Source organism: Tupaia chinensis, unplaced genomic scaffold, assembly GCF_000334495.1.
Source record: "Tupaia chinensis unplaced genomic scaffold, TupChi_1.0 Scaffold000349_1, whole genome shotgun sequence".
NCBI lineage: Eukaryota > Metazoa > Chordata > Mammalia > Scandentia > Tupaiidae > Tupaia > Tupaia belangeri.
In genome coordinates this window covers 173480-189185 of record NW_006159843.1, presented here as the reverse complement: position 1 = coordinate 189185, position 15706 = coordinate 173480, and the positions used below count along the sequence as shown (strand labels likewise).

Genomic DNA, 15706 nt, shown 5'->3' with positions numbered 1-15706 from the left:
CACTACCCAAAGCACCTTTGCACCGTGCTGGGTGCGGTGCATAAGGAAGTTGTCCTCCAGCCTGCAAGTGAAGCAACCAGGCTCTCTCCAGGGACAGGTCAGAGACAACCTATAAACGCAAAGGCCAGAAAGCCACTCCCCGCAGTACAGGAGAGAGGTCTGGGCCAACCTAGCCCAGCACCTCCGCCTGGCAGGTGGACTTCTCCACCAGGAATCCGCAGGTAGGGCGGCGGGGCGGGGCGGCAGACACAGCCGCTCAGGTCCAGGCGGCAGTGGGAGCCCTAACAGCGCTTCCTGAGTCAGAAGGAGGGAGGGAGGGAAGGAGGAAGGGGAAGGGAGCGGTGAGCGAGGGAAGGCGCCTGCGACCCGCCCACGCCCGGCCCAGCCTAGGCGTGCCGAGACGTCTCCGCCCACCCGGCAGCGAGCGGGACACCCAGTACGCAGGGCCAGCGGGGAGCAGAGGAGTCACGCGGTAAGACTGAGCACCCCACGGCCACTGCTCCCTGAGAATGGAAATCCCGCCGGATCATTACCCAGCCTCCAGGGCGGCGTCGGTGGCAGAGAACTGCATTAACTACCAGCAGGGGACCCCCCACAAGGTGTTTCTGGTGCAGACGGTCAAACAAGCCAGCATGGAGGTAAGTCTCGCTGGGGATGCCCACCAGGCTCGGGGATGCCCGCCAGGCTCGGGCTCCTGCCCCCGCACGCTCTGCCCTCTAGGAGCCCTTCCTTCGGTCCGCGCCCATTCTGGGACGCTGCCACTCGCTGGCGTCTGGTCTAGAAAAGCAAGCACTTCTGGGGAGAGCCTAGGCTCCTGTCTCTGCGGTCAGCCCAGGGCTGTGGTTCTCACCGTTACAGCAGACACACAGATGGTTTTTATGCACACTGTAACAACTAAATGGGAAAACGCTCTAAGTGAGGCCGGCATGGTCCCCTTTCCCCAAGTGAAACCTGTAGGAGCCATTCTAAATCATCCTGAAAACGGCTGCGTTTCTTAACCTGCTCCTCAGGTCGGGACCAACCAAAGCTCTGTCTTCCAAATGATGCTCCAGTACCTATGTTTCAAGACCAATCTGTAATAGACCCTCTGACCAAACCGAGGGGAGAAACAAGAGTAAATAAAAACACTGTGGGTTTTAACTATTTCAAAACTACTGCTGTATAACTGCCATAATATGCTCCCTCTGGCTAATGGGTGGAATTAAATGCTTAAGACCTCAGCGATCACCAGCTATATCTGTTTCCGTTTTACTAAAGTCCACTGAATTTCAGATTGCCCCTTACTTATTGGATATAATTTTATCTGCACATAGTCTTTAAGAGCCGACAGGCAGATTTTATTTATTTTAAACTGCACCAGGTAATACAATTAATTAGATAGACATTTTCCATCTTTCTTGATTTTAAAATGAAATATCTAAGCATTTGTCTTATTCACAAAACTTGTTAAAATACCATTTTGCAAGTCCATTAACCTACAAGGAAAAACATTACTTAAGTACATTAAGTCTCCAATCATTTTGCAATAATCTGCCTCAAAGTGGAATTCCCATTCATAGAACATTTGGACACTACGCTGGGCTTTAGGGAAAAAAATCTCAAAGGTGCATCCTATTTATCATCTTTAGAATTAAAAGCTGTTTCAAAATTTATGCAGAGAAAGCATTCAGGATCACAGATCCAGAGTTCGAAGTGTTCAGATGGAAAGCTTTGCCCGTTTTATTTGTATTATTTTATCCTACCCTTTTGTTCTTATCCAAAATAAACTTGATATGCACCTGCTGAATTAGATGTAACATACAGAGTGATAGGCCTTTTCCTTTCCTTCTTTGCCAGAGAGAGAGAGAGGGAAAAGGACAAAGCATTCTCTGGCAGGGCGTGGTCACACAGCAGTCCCTCCCCTTACATTTCTCCACCCTGTCTGGATTTTGGGTACATTCCCGAGAACGTGCAGCATGTTTCTCAAGCTGCAGAGGCCAGGATTCGAACCCACAGTTGACTATGTGGGATCTGGCTTCCTCAATCACTAGGTCACAGGGCCAGCCCTGACAAGATCTAAGGCTTTGGTCATTTTCCCCACCAGCCAGCCTCCTCAGGCAAATGAGAATGGGTTGTCGGTCTAACAATGCAAATGTCTGATACACTGTTATATCATCTTCTGTCCATCACATTTTCTTAATTTCAGGATATTCCGGGAAGAGGACATAAGTATCGCCTGAAATTTTCTGTGGAAGAAATTATCCAAAAAGTAAGTGACATGACTTATATTATTAAATAGAATTTCTTTCTAAACATTTCAGATCATCTTTGCTGACAAATTCATAGGAATAGTTCTGCTACTTTTAAATTGTTAAATTCCTGCCTCTAAAAATGACTGACCATATGGGCAACACATACAAGGATCACTTGTTACCATCCTTTTATATTTGGAGATACACGAATTATTTCTATTAAAGTATACAGGAAACAGATTTATGCTTCAATTCAAATAAATTCCCTTAAAATTCTAAACTCGTAGGGCATTCTGTTCTCACATCTGTCTTTCTCCCTGTTTTTGACTGGGTATTTAAAAGCAAGTAAGTGCTTTTAGATATTCGTGAGCAACAGAATGGCCAACTGATACCACTTCAGATAAAGACCCTTCACTAGCAGGTCAGGAAATTTTTTAAGAATTATATTCCTATCAAGTTTTTGAGAAAAACTTAAAAGGAAGAAATAGCAAGTTTGCACACAACCATCTTAACATTTTAAAAAACTTGCCCTTTTGTTAAGCACAATTCAGAATAGAGACAGGCTAACATGAGGAGATTCATTATAAAGGGCATCTGAGCTTAAAGACAGCCGTCTTTACAAAACATAACCCAGTGTGGGACCAGCAGTTAGCGTAATGGCTATGTTGCTGGACTCCCATGTAGTCGACCGCGGTTCAAGTCCCGGACCCAGTGGCTTAAACTCATGTTGGGCGCGTGTGCGTGCGTGCTCAAGATCCCAAGAGGAGAATGGAGGAGAAGGGATTGTGGCGTGGCCATCCCCCCTGGGGGGTGATTTCTTGCTTTCTTTCTGTCTCTATGTCTCTCTCTGTCTGTCTGGCGAGCGCATGCCCCCTATAGCAAAACCCTCTCCAAAAAAAAAAAAGAAAAGAAAAGAAAAGAAAAAAAAAACATAAGCCAGTGCTACAATCCCTGATTTTGTATCTAGATACACATTGTTGTGTTGGCACTTGAGGAGGAAAAAAGTTCCTGTCATTATATAAGCAGGGAGTAAGGGCAATGGAAAAACTTAAAAAGTAACCAGAGTCATGAGTTGGTATATAAAGCCAGACTAAAATTTGGCCTTGCAAATGGACATTTCTTTAGTAGTGAAATACATTGAAGTTTTAAAAGTGAGAATTTTTAAGATCATGAGATCTTGTAAGATATAAGGTAAGTTATTTTAGAGTAGCCACATGATACTTGTAGAAAATTAATAGGCTGGGCCCAATTAGATACCTCTGAAAATCAAGTCTAAGCACCTGTAGAGGCCACTACTTTAACACCCCAAAGAAAAATAATTAGTAATGGAAGGCCATGTAAGGGTCTTTTGCAAAAATGTCTCCAACAGAAAGTTACGGTGAACTGCACAGCTGAAGTACTTTATCCTCCTGTGGGACAAGCTACTGCACCGGAAGTCAACTTTACATTTGAAGGGGAAATTGGAAAGAACCCAGACGAAGAAGATAACACTTTTTATCAAAGACTCAAGTCCATGAAGGAACCACTAGAAGCACAAAATATTCCAGGTATATAAAAATGGCCTAAATTTTTTCAGCTTTAAAATTGGTTGCAGTTATCTATGCTCAAAATTGTTAGATGTTGGGGCCAGCAGATGGCACAGTGGTTATGTCGCTGGACTCCCACATGGACTACCGCAGTTCAAGTCCTGAACCCAGAGGCTTGAAACTCACACTGGGTGCACGTGCAATATGCCCAAGATCGCAGGAGGAGAATGGAGGAGAAGGAAATGCCCATCCATCCCCCCGGGGGGTAATTTCTCACTTTCCCTCTCACTATCTCTGCCAGGGAACGCAAGGTAAGGCAAAAATTAAATAAGAATTAAAATGAAAAAACGTTTAAAAATTGTTAGATGTTAACAAGGTTGGAAATTCACTTGGCTTTTGCAGAAATACTCATTTCTACACCAACAACAATGAAAAGGACTTGGAACTTTATAAATCTATGTCTTAAGTTATATTCTGTACACATTTGAAGGAAACTAAGACATGACTTAGAATTTAGATGTTTTTAAAAAGTTAACACTGTCTAATGAAATAATTACATTTGTAATATAAATGTTCCTCCCCCACAGACAGTTTTGGAAACGTATCTCCAGAAATGAAACCAGTTCGACATTTAGCCTGGGTTGCCTGTGGTTATATAATATGGCAGAATTCTACAGAAAACACCTGGTATAAAATGGCAAAGATTCAAACTGTCAAGCAAGTGGTAAGGAATTTCTAAATGATATACTATTAACAGGTTTAATATTTATTGCAATTATTATTTGCCTCGCATATGCCTTCCTACTGAGCGTGCAGTTAATTTGCATTTCCTGGGCACACACTGACAAAGCAGCATGACGATAGTAAGGTAAAGCCAAGGACTTCGATGCAACACTTCTATTAATGAGTTTTATCTAGGCTGCACTTTCGGAAGGCACCTTGGTAATGACCTTGGAAATTTCTCAAACTTTCATGCTAAATAAGTCAGATTTAACAAACTCAAGTCCTCCTCTAGAGCAAAAAGGCTTGGAGAGTTTTAATAGCAGAAGCAAGAATCCCAGGTGCACAATGTACTTGGAATGATTCTCTCCATCTTTAACCTGCTCTACAAAGGTCCTTGGGGCTACTTTCCATGGCATTTGTAAGTAGCTGCACTCTCAAGAGAGTGAATTTTTTAATTTTTTAAATTTTGCTAAGGCATGTGTGCTCCCTGGAGACAGAGAGAGAAAAGCAGACACAAGCAAGACTCCCCCAGGAGAGATGGCCCTGCCGCAATCTCTTCTCCTCATTCTCCTCTCAGGATTTGGGCATGCATGCACACGTGCCCAGCATGTTTTTCAAGCTGCTGGGTCCTAGACTCAAATCATGAAGTCGGCCATGTGGGATCTGGCCACTTTAACCTCCACACCAGTGGCAGGAGAGTGAGAGTTATAATTTGGCATTCTGTTTTTCTGCTCCACTTAATACATATTATTTCCTTTAACAAACTAAATATGTGTTGTTCAAAGTCACATAGTGACTAAAGTCATGCCATACCGAAACTATGTCTGCTTTTCTCCTCTACTGAAATGGCTGCACGACTACTTAGATACATGGCTGGCGATTTTTTCCCCCAGGGATGAGCCTGAAGACACCTAGTAGTGTCTCAGCCTTTGTGAAGCTTGTTGTCTCGTCTCTGAAGTAGTTCTACCACTTATTCCTTAGCTCTCTGTATGTAAGCTTTTATAGCTCATTTCATCATCATTTATAAGCTCCTATCTTACTTGTTCCAAGCCTTATGTTTGTTTTCTTAAGTCTGATATAACTATTTAGAAGTGTATTTTTCAAGACCTTGAAGAGATAAGAATGAATTCTTTGATCTTAGTGTTATTAAGAGGCTGAAAAGTAAAAAATAACATTGAAGAACAAGGAAGCCACAACAATTTAGTCAACAACACGAGGGAAAAGGGCTTCCCAGCCGACCTGTTGCAGCTTGTTGGTAACAGACTGCAAAGGAGAACACCTTTTCTTCACAGGCTTTTGTAATCACTGACTGTAACTTCAGGCCCTGGAGGGCAGGATACCGGTGGCAGTACACAGTGTGACATCAGAAACCCGACACAGATTTTATAATGGCAATTTGAGAAACAGAATGAGCTTTTTTTTTTTTTTTTGAGGCATTTCTTCAGACATCAGCCTTGGTTACAACATTCCTATAGGGGTACAGAGGACTGGAATAGTTCAGTCCAGGGACAGAGGCCACAAACCATAATCATGAGTTTGCAAGCCATGTTTTTAGCAAAATATGCACAAAACAGTGCTAGTAGTTTTTATGAAAAGAAAGTCCCATAGCCCTTCATCGAATTATGGTTTTAAATCAATCTCAACAGAAGGATTTAACTGCCACTTAAGTCATACATATTATTTATCTTTACCCATTGAGAGTCGACATGTAAGAACCATGAACTGATTCTTATATTATTTTTAAGACATTCTTTTGTATATTTCCAAAATAGCTAGGAGAATTTTAACAATTCTAAAACAAAAAAATGATCAATGTTTGAGATGATGAACACAGTGATTTGATCATTATACATGGTATAGAAGAATGAAAATATTAACTGTAACCCCTAAGTATGTATAATTATTCTATGTCGATTAAGGGGGGAAAAGGACATTCCTTGTTAATATATTCAGAGAAAAGTTATATAAAATACTCTAAGGAGATAACAGTATGCTTCTCTTTGGCCCAGAGACCATATTTATAACCACTGTTAACAGAGGAGCCTGAGCTGCCCCCGGCAACTGTAAGCCTGAAAGAGCCCGGGTAGGCACTGCAAACCTCTGGTGCCGGAATAAATATTTTTCATTCCCAAAGCAATAAACAGTATAGATCAAAGACTTAATTATGAAATCAGACTACAATCATTGCATTTTATTTTCAGTTTTCTAAAAGAGAATTTCTTCCATAAAATTGCTTTTTAATGTAAGTACTCACTGCTAAAGTTTACCCCCTAAATGATATATTTTTTTTTGAACCATGGAAACATTAGGAATCCTTAATTAGCAAGCTACATACTATAGTGCTCTTAAGTAGCTACCACAACTTGGAAACAAGAAACAAGTAAATGATTTTTTAAGTAAAATATAAAATCCTAGTCTTAAAATGAAGAACATTTATTTAGTGTAAGGGAATAGTTTTTATGTCAGACAAAAACCTACATGAAAGTATTATAATTATCTACTAATCAGGGTTGACTTTTTAAAATGTCATTCTTGCCAATGATATTATTGAGTTTTGAACACCTGGATTTTGTTTTTTGTCATAGCAAAGAAATGACGACTTTATTGAATTAGACTACACCATTCTACTTCATGACATTGCATCTCAGGTGAAGTATCATTTACATTTTTTGGATGCCATTGTGAAAACTGAGACTTGTTTTTATAATCAGTGTGCTTTATTGATTTTGACTCTAAAATCAGAATTCATGTAAATTCAGATAGGTACAGCTTAAAGTATATTATATTTACAGCAATTTAATGTGTTTTGTGCTATTCTATAAAGAATAGAGACTGTCTTCTCTCTAACAAAATTTAAATCCAACTGGGACCAGCAGTTAGTGTAATGGCTATGTCACTGGACTCCCATGTAGTCGACTGCTGTTCGAGTTCCGGACCTGGTGGCTTAAACTCACGCCAGGTACATGTGCGTGCGTGCCCAAGATCCCGAGAGGAGAATGCAGGAGAAGGGATTGCAGCGTGGCCATCCCCCCAGGGGGTGATTTCTCGCTTTCTGTCTCTCTGGCGAACGCACGCACCCTATAGCAAAAAAACTTCTCAAAAAAAAAAAAACCCAACTATGTTTTCTTATCATGTTATTAATTTTCTTTACTTGCAGGAGATTATTCCTTGGCAAATGCAAGTTCTCTGGCATCCACAATATGGTACTAAAGTCAAACATAATAGCCGTCTGCCAAAGGAACAACTGGAATAAACGGAGACCCTAACACTGGGACGATGTGTGAAGTGTCCATTAATGATGTGTATGCCATCGTCACCTGTGTCTAGCTTAAGGGACCAAACAGATCCCAAAGTGTCACTTTGTATACATGTCTTGATTATAGTCTAGAACCATACAAGATGCCGTAATGAAAAGTGTTACTACATAAAAATGTCTTCATAACAGTAATAGTGATATATGTAATATCCCATAATAAAGCTTCGATTTTGGCCTCATAATATTTAATTGCATTGCATACTTACGGGACAGGGGAGGTAATGGTCTCTCTGAAGGCAACTTTTGGCTTTCCTGTGATACAAGGACAGCCATATTCTCTTTCCATTCTCTAAAAAGAGTGGGTAAGGTCATTCTTGGTATATTTAAAAAATTAACTGAAAGAAGAAAATCCTAACCATCTTAAATACCTAAGTAGCATTCATTTAAATATAATAGATAAGCAAATAATAAATCTTAAAATCATTTTAGTATTTTATAAGGATTAGACATTTGACATTTAATATAAGCCACTTTTACAGATTTTAAGAAAATGAATTCTAACTTAAACAGATTGACATTTCCAATTACTCTAGCCAGTAAATGTTACCAGTGTTCAACATTGTTACATATTCACAAGAATTAGATATAAATCTATTGAAAAAATTTTTAATCTCAGCCTCAGAGTTGGTGTAACACCACAGCTTCTACCTCACGTATCTTTTGTTTTCAGCTAAACAGTTGGCCCTCTGACATGAACCATGTAGGAGGCCTCTGACAGATCCACCTGTACTGAACATGTACAGACGTTTTTCTTATCATTATTCTCTAAACAATACAGTACAGCAACTATTTACATAGCATTTCCATTTTACGGTATTATAAATAACCTAGAGATGATTTAGAGTATATGGGAAGATGTGAGTAGATTATATGCAAATTCTACACATTTTACAAGGGTCTTGAGCATCTGTAGAATTTGGTATCCATCGGGAAGAGTCCTAGAACCAATCCCCTAGGCTCGCTGAGGGACAAATGTATGTGAGACCATTCCTAGGAAAGTACAGGCCCCATCCACCCTTCTGTACCTATATTAGGATTTTCCAGTGTGGCTCAGATTGTCTTCCTAAGGATACGACCAGCATTTACTTGAACCAGTTAACCATGACCTGGAGATGGATGGATGGTCTCTCTATAAATCCCCTAAACCTTGATTCTAGGAATCCACGTTTTATAATGAAAAAGATTTAGAGATGAAAAGAATTAATTTGTAACACATAATAGAAGCAGCAGTATACCACATCTAGATATACACTAGCGTGAGCCCTCAAACACTATTAGCTTACGGCCATGAGGTTGAGAATTACTGACTGGCTTTGAATAAAGCACAGACAAGAATAAATTTTATTCAATATAACTTCTGTATTGATTACCTGAGCATAGATTTCCAGGTGTAATTCTCCCATTCCAGACACAATAGTCTCTTTGCTTTCAGGGTCAAAGTGGACTTTAAATGTAGGATCTTCTCTCGTAACCCTGCCAATACCTTTTGAAAATTTTTCCAGATCATTCTTTAAAAGAAAAAGTAATTATTTATTTTACTGAGCATGATAAACAATGGCATTTTTGAAAGCAAGAACTTTAGTTAAGAAATCAAATATATCAGCAGTTAAAAAAATAAAAATGATCTATATCAGGTTCTACTCTGCACATTTAGTTTAAAATGTAAGCTTGAGTACTACAGAGCCAAGAGAGAAGGATAGAGCTAGTTAAATAAAACTTACTTCGCATATGATGGAAACAACTGTTAAATTGGAAAAATCTTTTCACTTGTAAAAAGCTGCTCAATAGCAGGTGGGAAATCTATGTTACATTTTAGAAGTCCTACACATAACCATAATCAAAGAAATCAGCATATTTACGAAGACACCACTGGAGACTCAAGCAGGATAGTTAGGACCGAACAGTTAAGTCAAACACAATGGGGTGGCTCCTTTTCAAAACAGTCTGCTTGCATTCTGTACAAATGATGCATGGTTATTCTCTCTGATGTAATTCCATTTTCCACTTGGGATCTTGGGCGCACACGCACACGTGCCCAGTGTGAGTTTTAAGCCACCGGGTCCCAGACGCGAACCATGATCAACTACGTGGGAGTTCAGCGACACAGCCATTACGCTAACTACTGGTTCCCTCTAGGCAGATCTTTTCAACTTAGAAGCATTAATCCCTGCTACCACTACTGAGATTTATGGCTTTATGCAGTGACTTCACTATTTGATTTAAATTAATTTACTCCAGGGATCAGGCACTTCAAAGTTTTTTTTAATGTTTAAACAACTCCAAAACACCAATAAAACACTTGTGGAAATTGATGTATTTCATTGCCCTCAATTATTATGAATTAACAACTGTTAAGGATCTTATATAAACTCTGGATTTAGAATTGAGGAAGCAAAATATCTCTAACTTCTTTTTTTCTTTCTTTTTTGATAGATTTTTTTCTATGGGGACTGTGCACTCGCCAGAGAGAGATGAAGAGTGAGAAATCACGCCCCGGGAGGATGGCCACACTGCAATCCCTTCTCCATTTTCCACTCGGGATCTTGAGCACACATTCACACGTGCTCGGTGTGAGCTTTAAGCCACCAGGCCTGGGTCTCTAACCGTAGTCGACCATGTGGAAGACCAGCAATGTAAGCATTATGCCGTCTGCTGATCTCAATGTCTTTCATTTCTACCCATGCGTATTTCCATAGGAAGGGAAGCAGTCTTAGCAAAACACTTGGAACAAATTATGGCATCTTACTGAGGTGAGAGAAGATGTAAGATTCGCCTATCTTCACATTTCTGAAAAGATGGAGTGATTTAATATTTCTGGCTACCTCAACTTTCTCTTTTCTATACTGAGAAAGGTCTGGAAAAATCTCAAGGTTCCTCAAAAAAGATAAGGTAGCAGCTGCTCACAATGTATCCTGCATGACACCACCTCAGAGTGTTCCATAAACGACAGTTCCTAAATGACAATAGACATCCAGTGTTCAGTGTCACAAAGTGTTTACTCAATGCATGCCCCATTGACACGATTGTTATGAATGCCAAAGGCAACTTAGGAATGCAAACAATTATGGTTAGACCAGACTAGTTTCAAGTGAAATGCAATACCAACACAAAATCTATTCTAGTGATTTTGGCTTTGTGAAAAGTTAACTGTCAGCAAACCCAATTATGAACATTTTAAATAATTAAAAAACTCAAATGTAAAGGGGGAAAACAGTCTTCTTTATAGGCTTTTGGTGTTGTACTCAGATATCTACTTCGTAACTGCCACAAAATCTAGAGATACACTGTAATCAACAAAGCAATCTGTCCACATCCTAAAGTACTTGAAGGTGGGTTTTACAACTTAGGACTAATGCCCATTCCCTCTTTTCCAATTGTTTATATAATTAGAATCCAGAAAATTACACTTAGCACCCTGGAGCCAATAATGTAGTAGAGTTACAAAGTACAAACTGGTGACTATTTAAAACCATCAGGGGACCAGCAGTTGGCGTAATGGCTATGTCACTGGACTCCCACGTAGCCGACCGCGGTTGGAGTCGCGGACCCGGTGGCTTAAACTCACGCTGGGCATGTGTGTGTGTGTGCCCAAGATCCCAAGAGGAGAATGGAGGAGAAGGGATTGTAGCATGGTCATTCCCCCTGGGGGGTGATTTCTCGCTTTCTGTCTGTCTGTCTCTCTCTGCCTTTCTGGCGAAAGCATGCACCCTATAGCAAAAACCTCTCCAAAAAAATTTTAATTAAATAAATAAAACCATCAATGTTTTCAAACATACTAAGGAGTTACTAGGAACAGACTGGTACATTTTAAAAGGTGATGTCAATACCCAACAAGGAAACAGAAAACTTGAATCTTCTGAAACAATCTCAGTTTTACATTGTGATATACTAAGCTTTAAATCAAACTCCTACCTTGTTAGAAGGCTTCATTGCTATTGATATGACAGGATCAGGAACATGAATTGACTCCTAAAATATTTTTTGAAAGAACAAAGAAGAATTAGAAAATGGTACTGTATGGGTTGAAATTATCCCCCCCACCCCGAGATCACGTGTGCTTGCGAGAGAGAGAGAGAGGGAGAGAGAGAGAGAAAGGAAAGGGAGAAGGCACTCTCCGTGTGGCATGGTAATCCGCAACTCCCTTCTCCATTTCTGCCTCCTTTCGGGACTTTTGGGCACACACATACATGATTCTGGTGTGTTCCTTAAGCTACTGGGTCCAGGACTTGAACCGTGCAGTTGGCCATGAGGGATCCATTCACCTTAATCACCATGCCACAGGCTGGCCCAATAGATTAATGTGTTACCTTACAACAGAATAAAGGACAACACTAGCCAACAGCTTTAAGCTAGAAAATAATAAGAGGTCTTCAAGAAGTTCATGGAAAATGTGTATTATCAACAAAACATGTATGGATTTCAAATTTTTTGCACCAAAATAAACTCATTCTTTAATTCTATTTTTTCATGAACTTTTTGTAGTCCCTTTTATAATAAATATCTTAGCCTGTTTCACATTAAATACGTTAATACAGCATATTAATAAAGGTAACCAATGGGACCAGCAGTTAGCATAATGGCTATGTTGCTGGACTCCCATGTAGTCAACCGCAGTTTGAGTCCCAGACCTAGTGGCTTAAACTCACGCCGGGCGCGTGTACATGCATGCCCAGGATCCCAAGAGGAAAATGGAAGAGAAGGGATTGTGGTGCGGCCATCCTCCCTGGGGGTGATTTCTCGCTTTCTGTCTCTCTGGCAAGCGTATGCACCCTATAGCAAAAACCTCTCTCAGTAAATAAATAAATAATAAAGGTAACCATTAACAGCATGCTCTTCTCCCTCTTTAAATAAATTACTTCATTATTTATTAGTTTCTTTACTATAAGCACTGTACTAAGTCTAAATGCTGAGATGTGGAATTCCTCTTGCCTAGAGACTACATTTGCTATTGTAGTCTTCTGATGCTACTTTATTTAATCAAAATATACTATAACCATGGATAAGGTAATCAAAAGATACTATAACCATGGATAAGGGAAAGAGAAAGGGGACTAGAGTGTTCACCGACATAATACCTCATTTAATCATTATTCACAACCATGGGAGGCAGTTACTATACAATACCCTGGCTCAGGGACATTAGGCAGTATAGGGCAAAAGTGAGACTCTAAGGCCTGTTTGCCTCAAGGCCCAATTGAGCGCTTCCCCCAACTGCCAATCACTTCATATTGCTACTGACGAGTCTGCAAGTTGTATCTGGTTTCAGTTCTTTCGGGGATCGAGGGAACAGTCTACTCTCTGGCCACTGAGTTAACAAGAAGTAGCACTCCATTGGAACTAGCCTGATGGATGGCAAAAATAGGCACTCCTAGTGGAGAAGTGGATCTCAAGGTGGATGAGCTGGACCTCCACAGTCCCTGTATTATCTAGCGGAAGCTTGTCTTTCACACTAAACTTTGGAGGATCATGGAATGATTTTACTAAAGAGAAAGCAAAACAAAAACCCTGGGGCATCAGCTTCCACAGAGTGCTTATCTAATTGCCATCCAAGGAGTCACAACCAACATGATGCCTAGGGTGCTCACTGAAAACTGGTGAAGTTATTACATAAAAACACAGGCTTTTGGAATTCAAGTGATACACGGCTTTGAAATGAAATGGCTTACCATAGAGAGATTGCTGTTCTCTCTGTCTGTGAACGTGTCTCCACTAGCACAGTCGATGCCGAACAATGCACAGATGTCTCCAGCATACGCTTCCTCCACATCCTAAGAATGGAAGTAACACAGAACGGTACTGCAAGTGACACACGTAAAGACATGGTGACTAACACGGCAACAAGCAAGGAATTGTGCAATGAACACACCATCTACAAACAGAATATGGCAGACTTTCTCATGATTCTATGGAGAATGAGTTAGCTAGAATCAATGCCACACCACAACTAACCCTACCAAGACATATCTTAAACAAGGCTTTTACTTAAACCACATCAACAGATGAGATCTTATTTTAAATGGAAATCCGAGGGCCATGGCATCATTACTTGAAGGCTCTGTAATACTGACGAAAACACAGTGCCTCGCACTTCTAGAGCTACTTCTACAGAATTAAAAACCATGTACTACATATGCTGCCATAGATATGAGATTGTGCATGACAGAGACATACTGGGAAAAACTAAAGGAAGTTCTGAAAACAAAGGCCGAAGAATGGAGCTCAGTGTACTAAAAATAATCTTAATTTTTCACAGATGCAAGTAGTCAAGAAAACACAGGAAATCTAAGAACAAAGCGTTGGTGCCTCCAAGCTTCCTGTTTTTTGTCCTTTTATATTGACAGCTCATTCCTAGCAGCTGTGAGCGTGTCTTTCTTTAATGGTTACACAGCTGCACATATGGCTGAGTTTCTGGCCCGTGAAACAGTGTGACAATCACTAAGCCCTCGAGCCTGCCCCCTGCTGCCTATCTCACAGAACAGCAATGCTGTTCAATTCTAAGACTGCCTATTGGTCTTCTAGGAGGGATCAAAGTTAGAGCCACCAAAAAAATTCCTAAGACTTTGTTTAGAATCGATAAATGTCTCCAGGAATATGGAACTGGACTGGGTAAGGATGGGAGTAGGGGACAACATCGTGCGCTTGGTCTCCCTGCTAAAGCCTAACCATAAGGACTGTGAAAGCTAGGACAGACTCAGCCAATTTAAGAATTCAAGTCAGAAGTCAGAATTTATCTCGCAGACCAGATCTCAAGAGGGTAAATCTTCAGAGGATTCTGGCAGCAATAGGGTCCTTATGAGGTTCTATAATAGCAATTAAAACCTCTAGGGTTAAACAGGACTTTTGTGGCTACCATATTTCAGAAAGCAGGTTTGTTGGGCTATGTGGGAAACTGTATGTGAGCGTGCCACTCACTTACCTTGAGGGCCTACAGCGCCACTGTCCTAAACGCCCACTGTGTTCTTTGTGATGATGGCTCTTGATGCAAACCGTTGAACCTTCTGTTCTGGTTTAGGGAAATAACCTTTTGTCCTTAAACTTGGCCATTGAGAAAATAATACTAACTATGACAGCTGGTGTAAAGTGAGTTCTTAATATCTGATAATAGCCTACAGTGAAGTGCTACATCAGAGCTGTAAGACACCTAAGTAAGAAGGAAGCAGCTAGGAAACACGCTTAATCAGAATGGTTTTTGGTGAGGCTCTGGATACGACCCGCGCTGGAGAGAGTTCTGATCTCACAGTGGCTCTGTACTTACCTCCATCATGTCGGCATGCATGCGAACCAGCCGCTGCACCCGCACTTTCTTTTTCGTCCTCGTGTTCAAGATGGTGTCACCCTTCTTCAGTTCTCCCTGATAATTGCGGACGTAAGTTAACTGTCCAAATCGACCTGCCTATCAGTGAGGATCGAGAAATAACAGGAAGAAAAAAAACAAACAAGAATCAAAATAAGAAAATTTCACAACTACTTTCAAGTATCACCTTCTAATTTTAGGGGTCCTTCTTAAAAGTTTACTTTTTTCTGGGCCAGCTGGTGGAATGGAGGTTAAGGTGGCTAGGTGCCTTGTGGCCAACAGTGTGCATGCATGCCCAAAATCCTGAGAAAATGGAAGAAAAAAAAAAAGATTTCACCATGGCCATCCCCCCGAGGGGTGATCTCTCACTTTCTCTTTCTGGGGAGCATATGTGCCCTATAACCAAATAAATAAATAAATTAAGTTTCTTTCATGAAGACGTGAGGCGAGAAATGCACCTTCTCTAAGGTCTCACGTTACAATCCTCCCAAACTCCCCCAGCCACCCATCATCACAAGTGTGAATGTGTAAACCCAAAGTACAGGTCAACCCAGGACCCAAACCCCCATCTTCCGTGTGGCTCCCACCACTGCAGAGCACTGTGCTACTGCTGAAC

General features: G+C 40.7%; 2 protein-coding genes across 2 annotated transcripts in view; one reads left to right on the top strand and one right to left on the bottom strand.

The window, feature by feature from the left end:
- The window catches only part of GFM1 (G elongation factor mitochondrial 1), a 47409-nt gene that overhangs the window by 12605 nt on the left and 19098 nt on the right, over positions 1-15706 (bottom strand). Inside the window, exons 9-13 of the mRNA XM_006152335.3 lie at positions 15052-15189; positions 13463-13564; positions 11709-11765; positions 9167-9304; positions 8003-8085 (exon numbers count right to left, since the gene is read on the bottom strand). Of these exons, the coding sequence (XP_006152397.1) occupies positions 8003-8085; positions 9167-9304; positions 11709-11765; positions 13463-13564; positions 15052-15189 (518 nt within the window). The remainder of the gene's footprint in view (positions 1-8002; positions 8086-9166; positions 9305-11708; positions 11766-13462; positions 13565-15051; positions 15190-15706) is intronic.
- Positions 320-7990, top strand: LXN (latexin). The gene is made up of 6 exons (XM_006152334.3): positions 320-638; positions 2186-2248; positions 3601-3778; positions 4345-4481; positions 7066-7128; positions 7638-7990. The coding sequence occupies exons 1-6, from the start codon at positions 510-512 to the stop codon at positions 7731-7733; spliced, it is 666 nt and encodes a 221-aa protein (XP_006152396.1). The 5' UTR covers positions 320-509; the 3' UTR covers positions 7734-7990.

Excerpts from the sequence above, each read along its gene's own strand:
- LXN (XM_006152334.3), top strand. The coding sequence starts at position 510 with ATGGAAATCCCGCCGGATCATTACCCAGCCTCCAGGGCGGCGTCGGTG. Across the intron at positions 639-2,185 it reads TCAAACAAGCCAGCATGGAG|GATATTCCGGGAAGAGGACA; the intron begins GTAAGTCTCGCT and ends TCTTAATTTCAG. Across the intron at positions 7,129-7,637 it reads TTCATGACATTGCATCTCAG|GAGATTATTCCTTGGCAAAT; the intron begins GTGAAGTATCAT and ends CTTTACTTGCAG.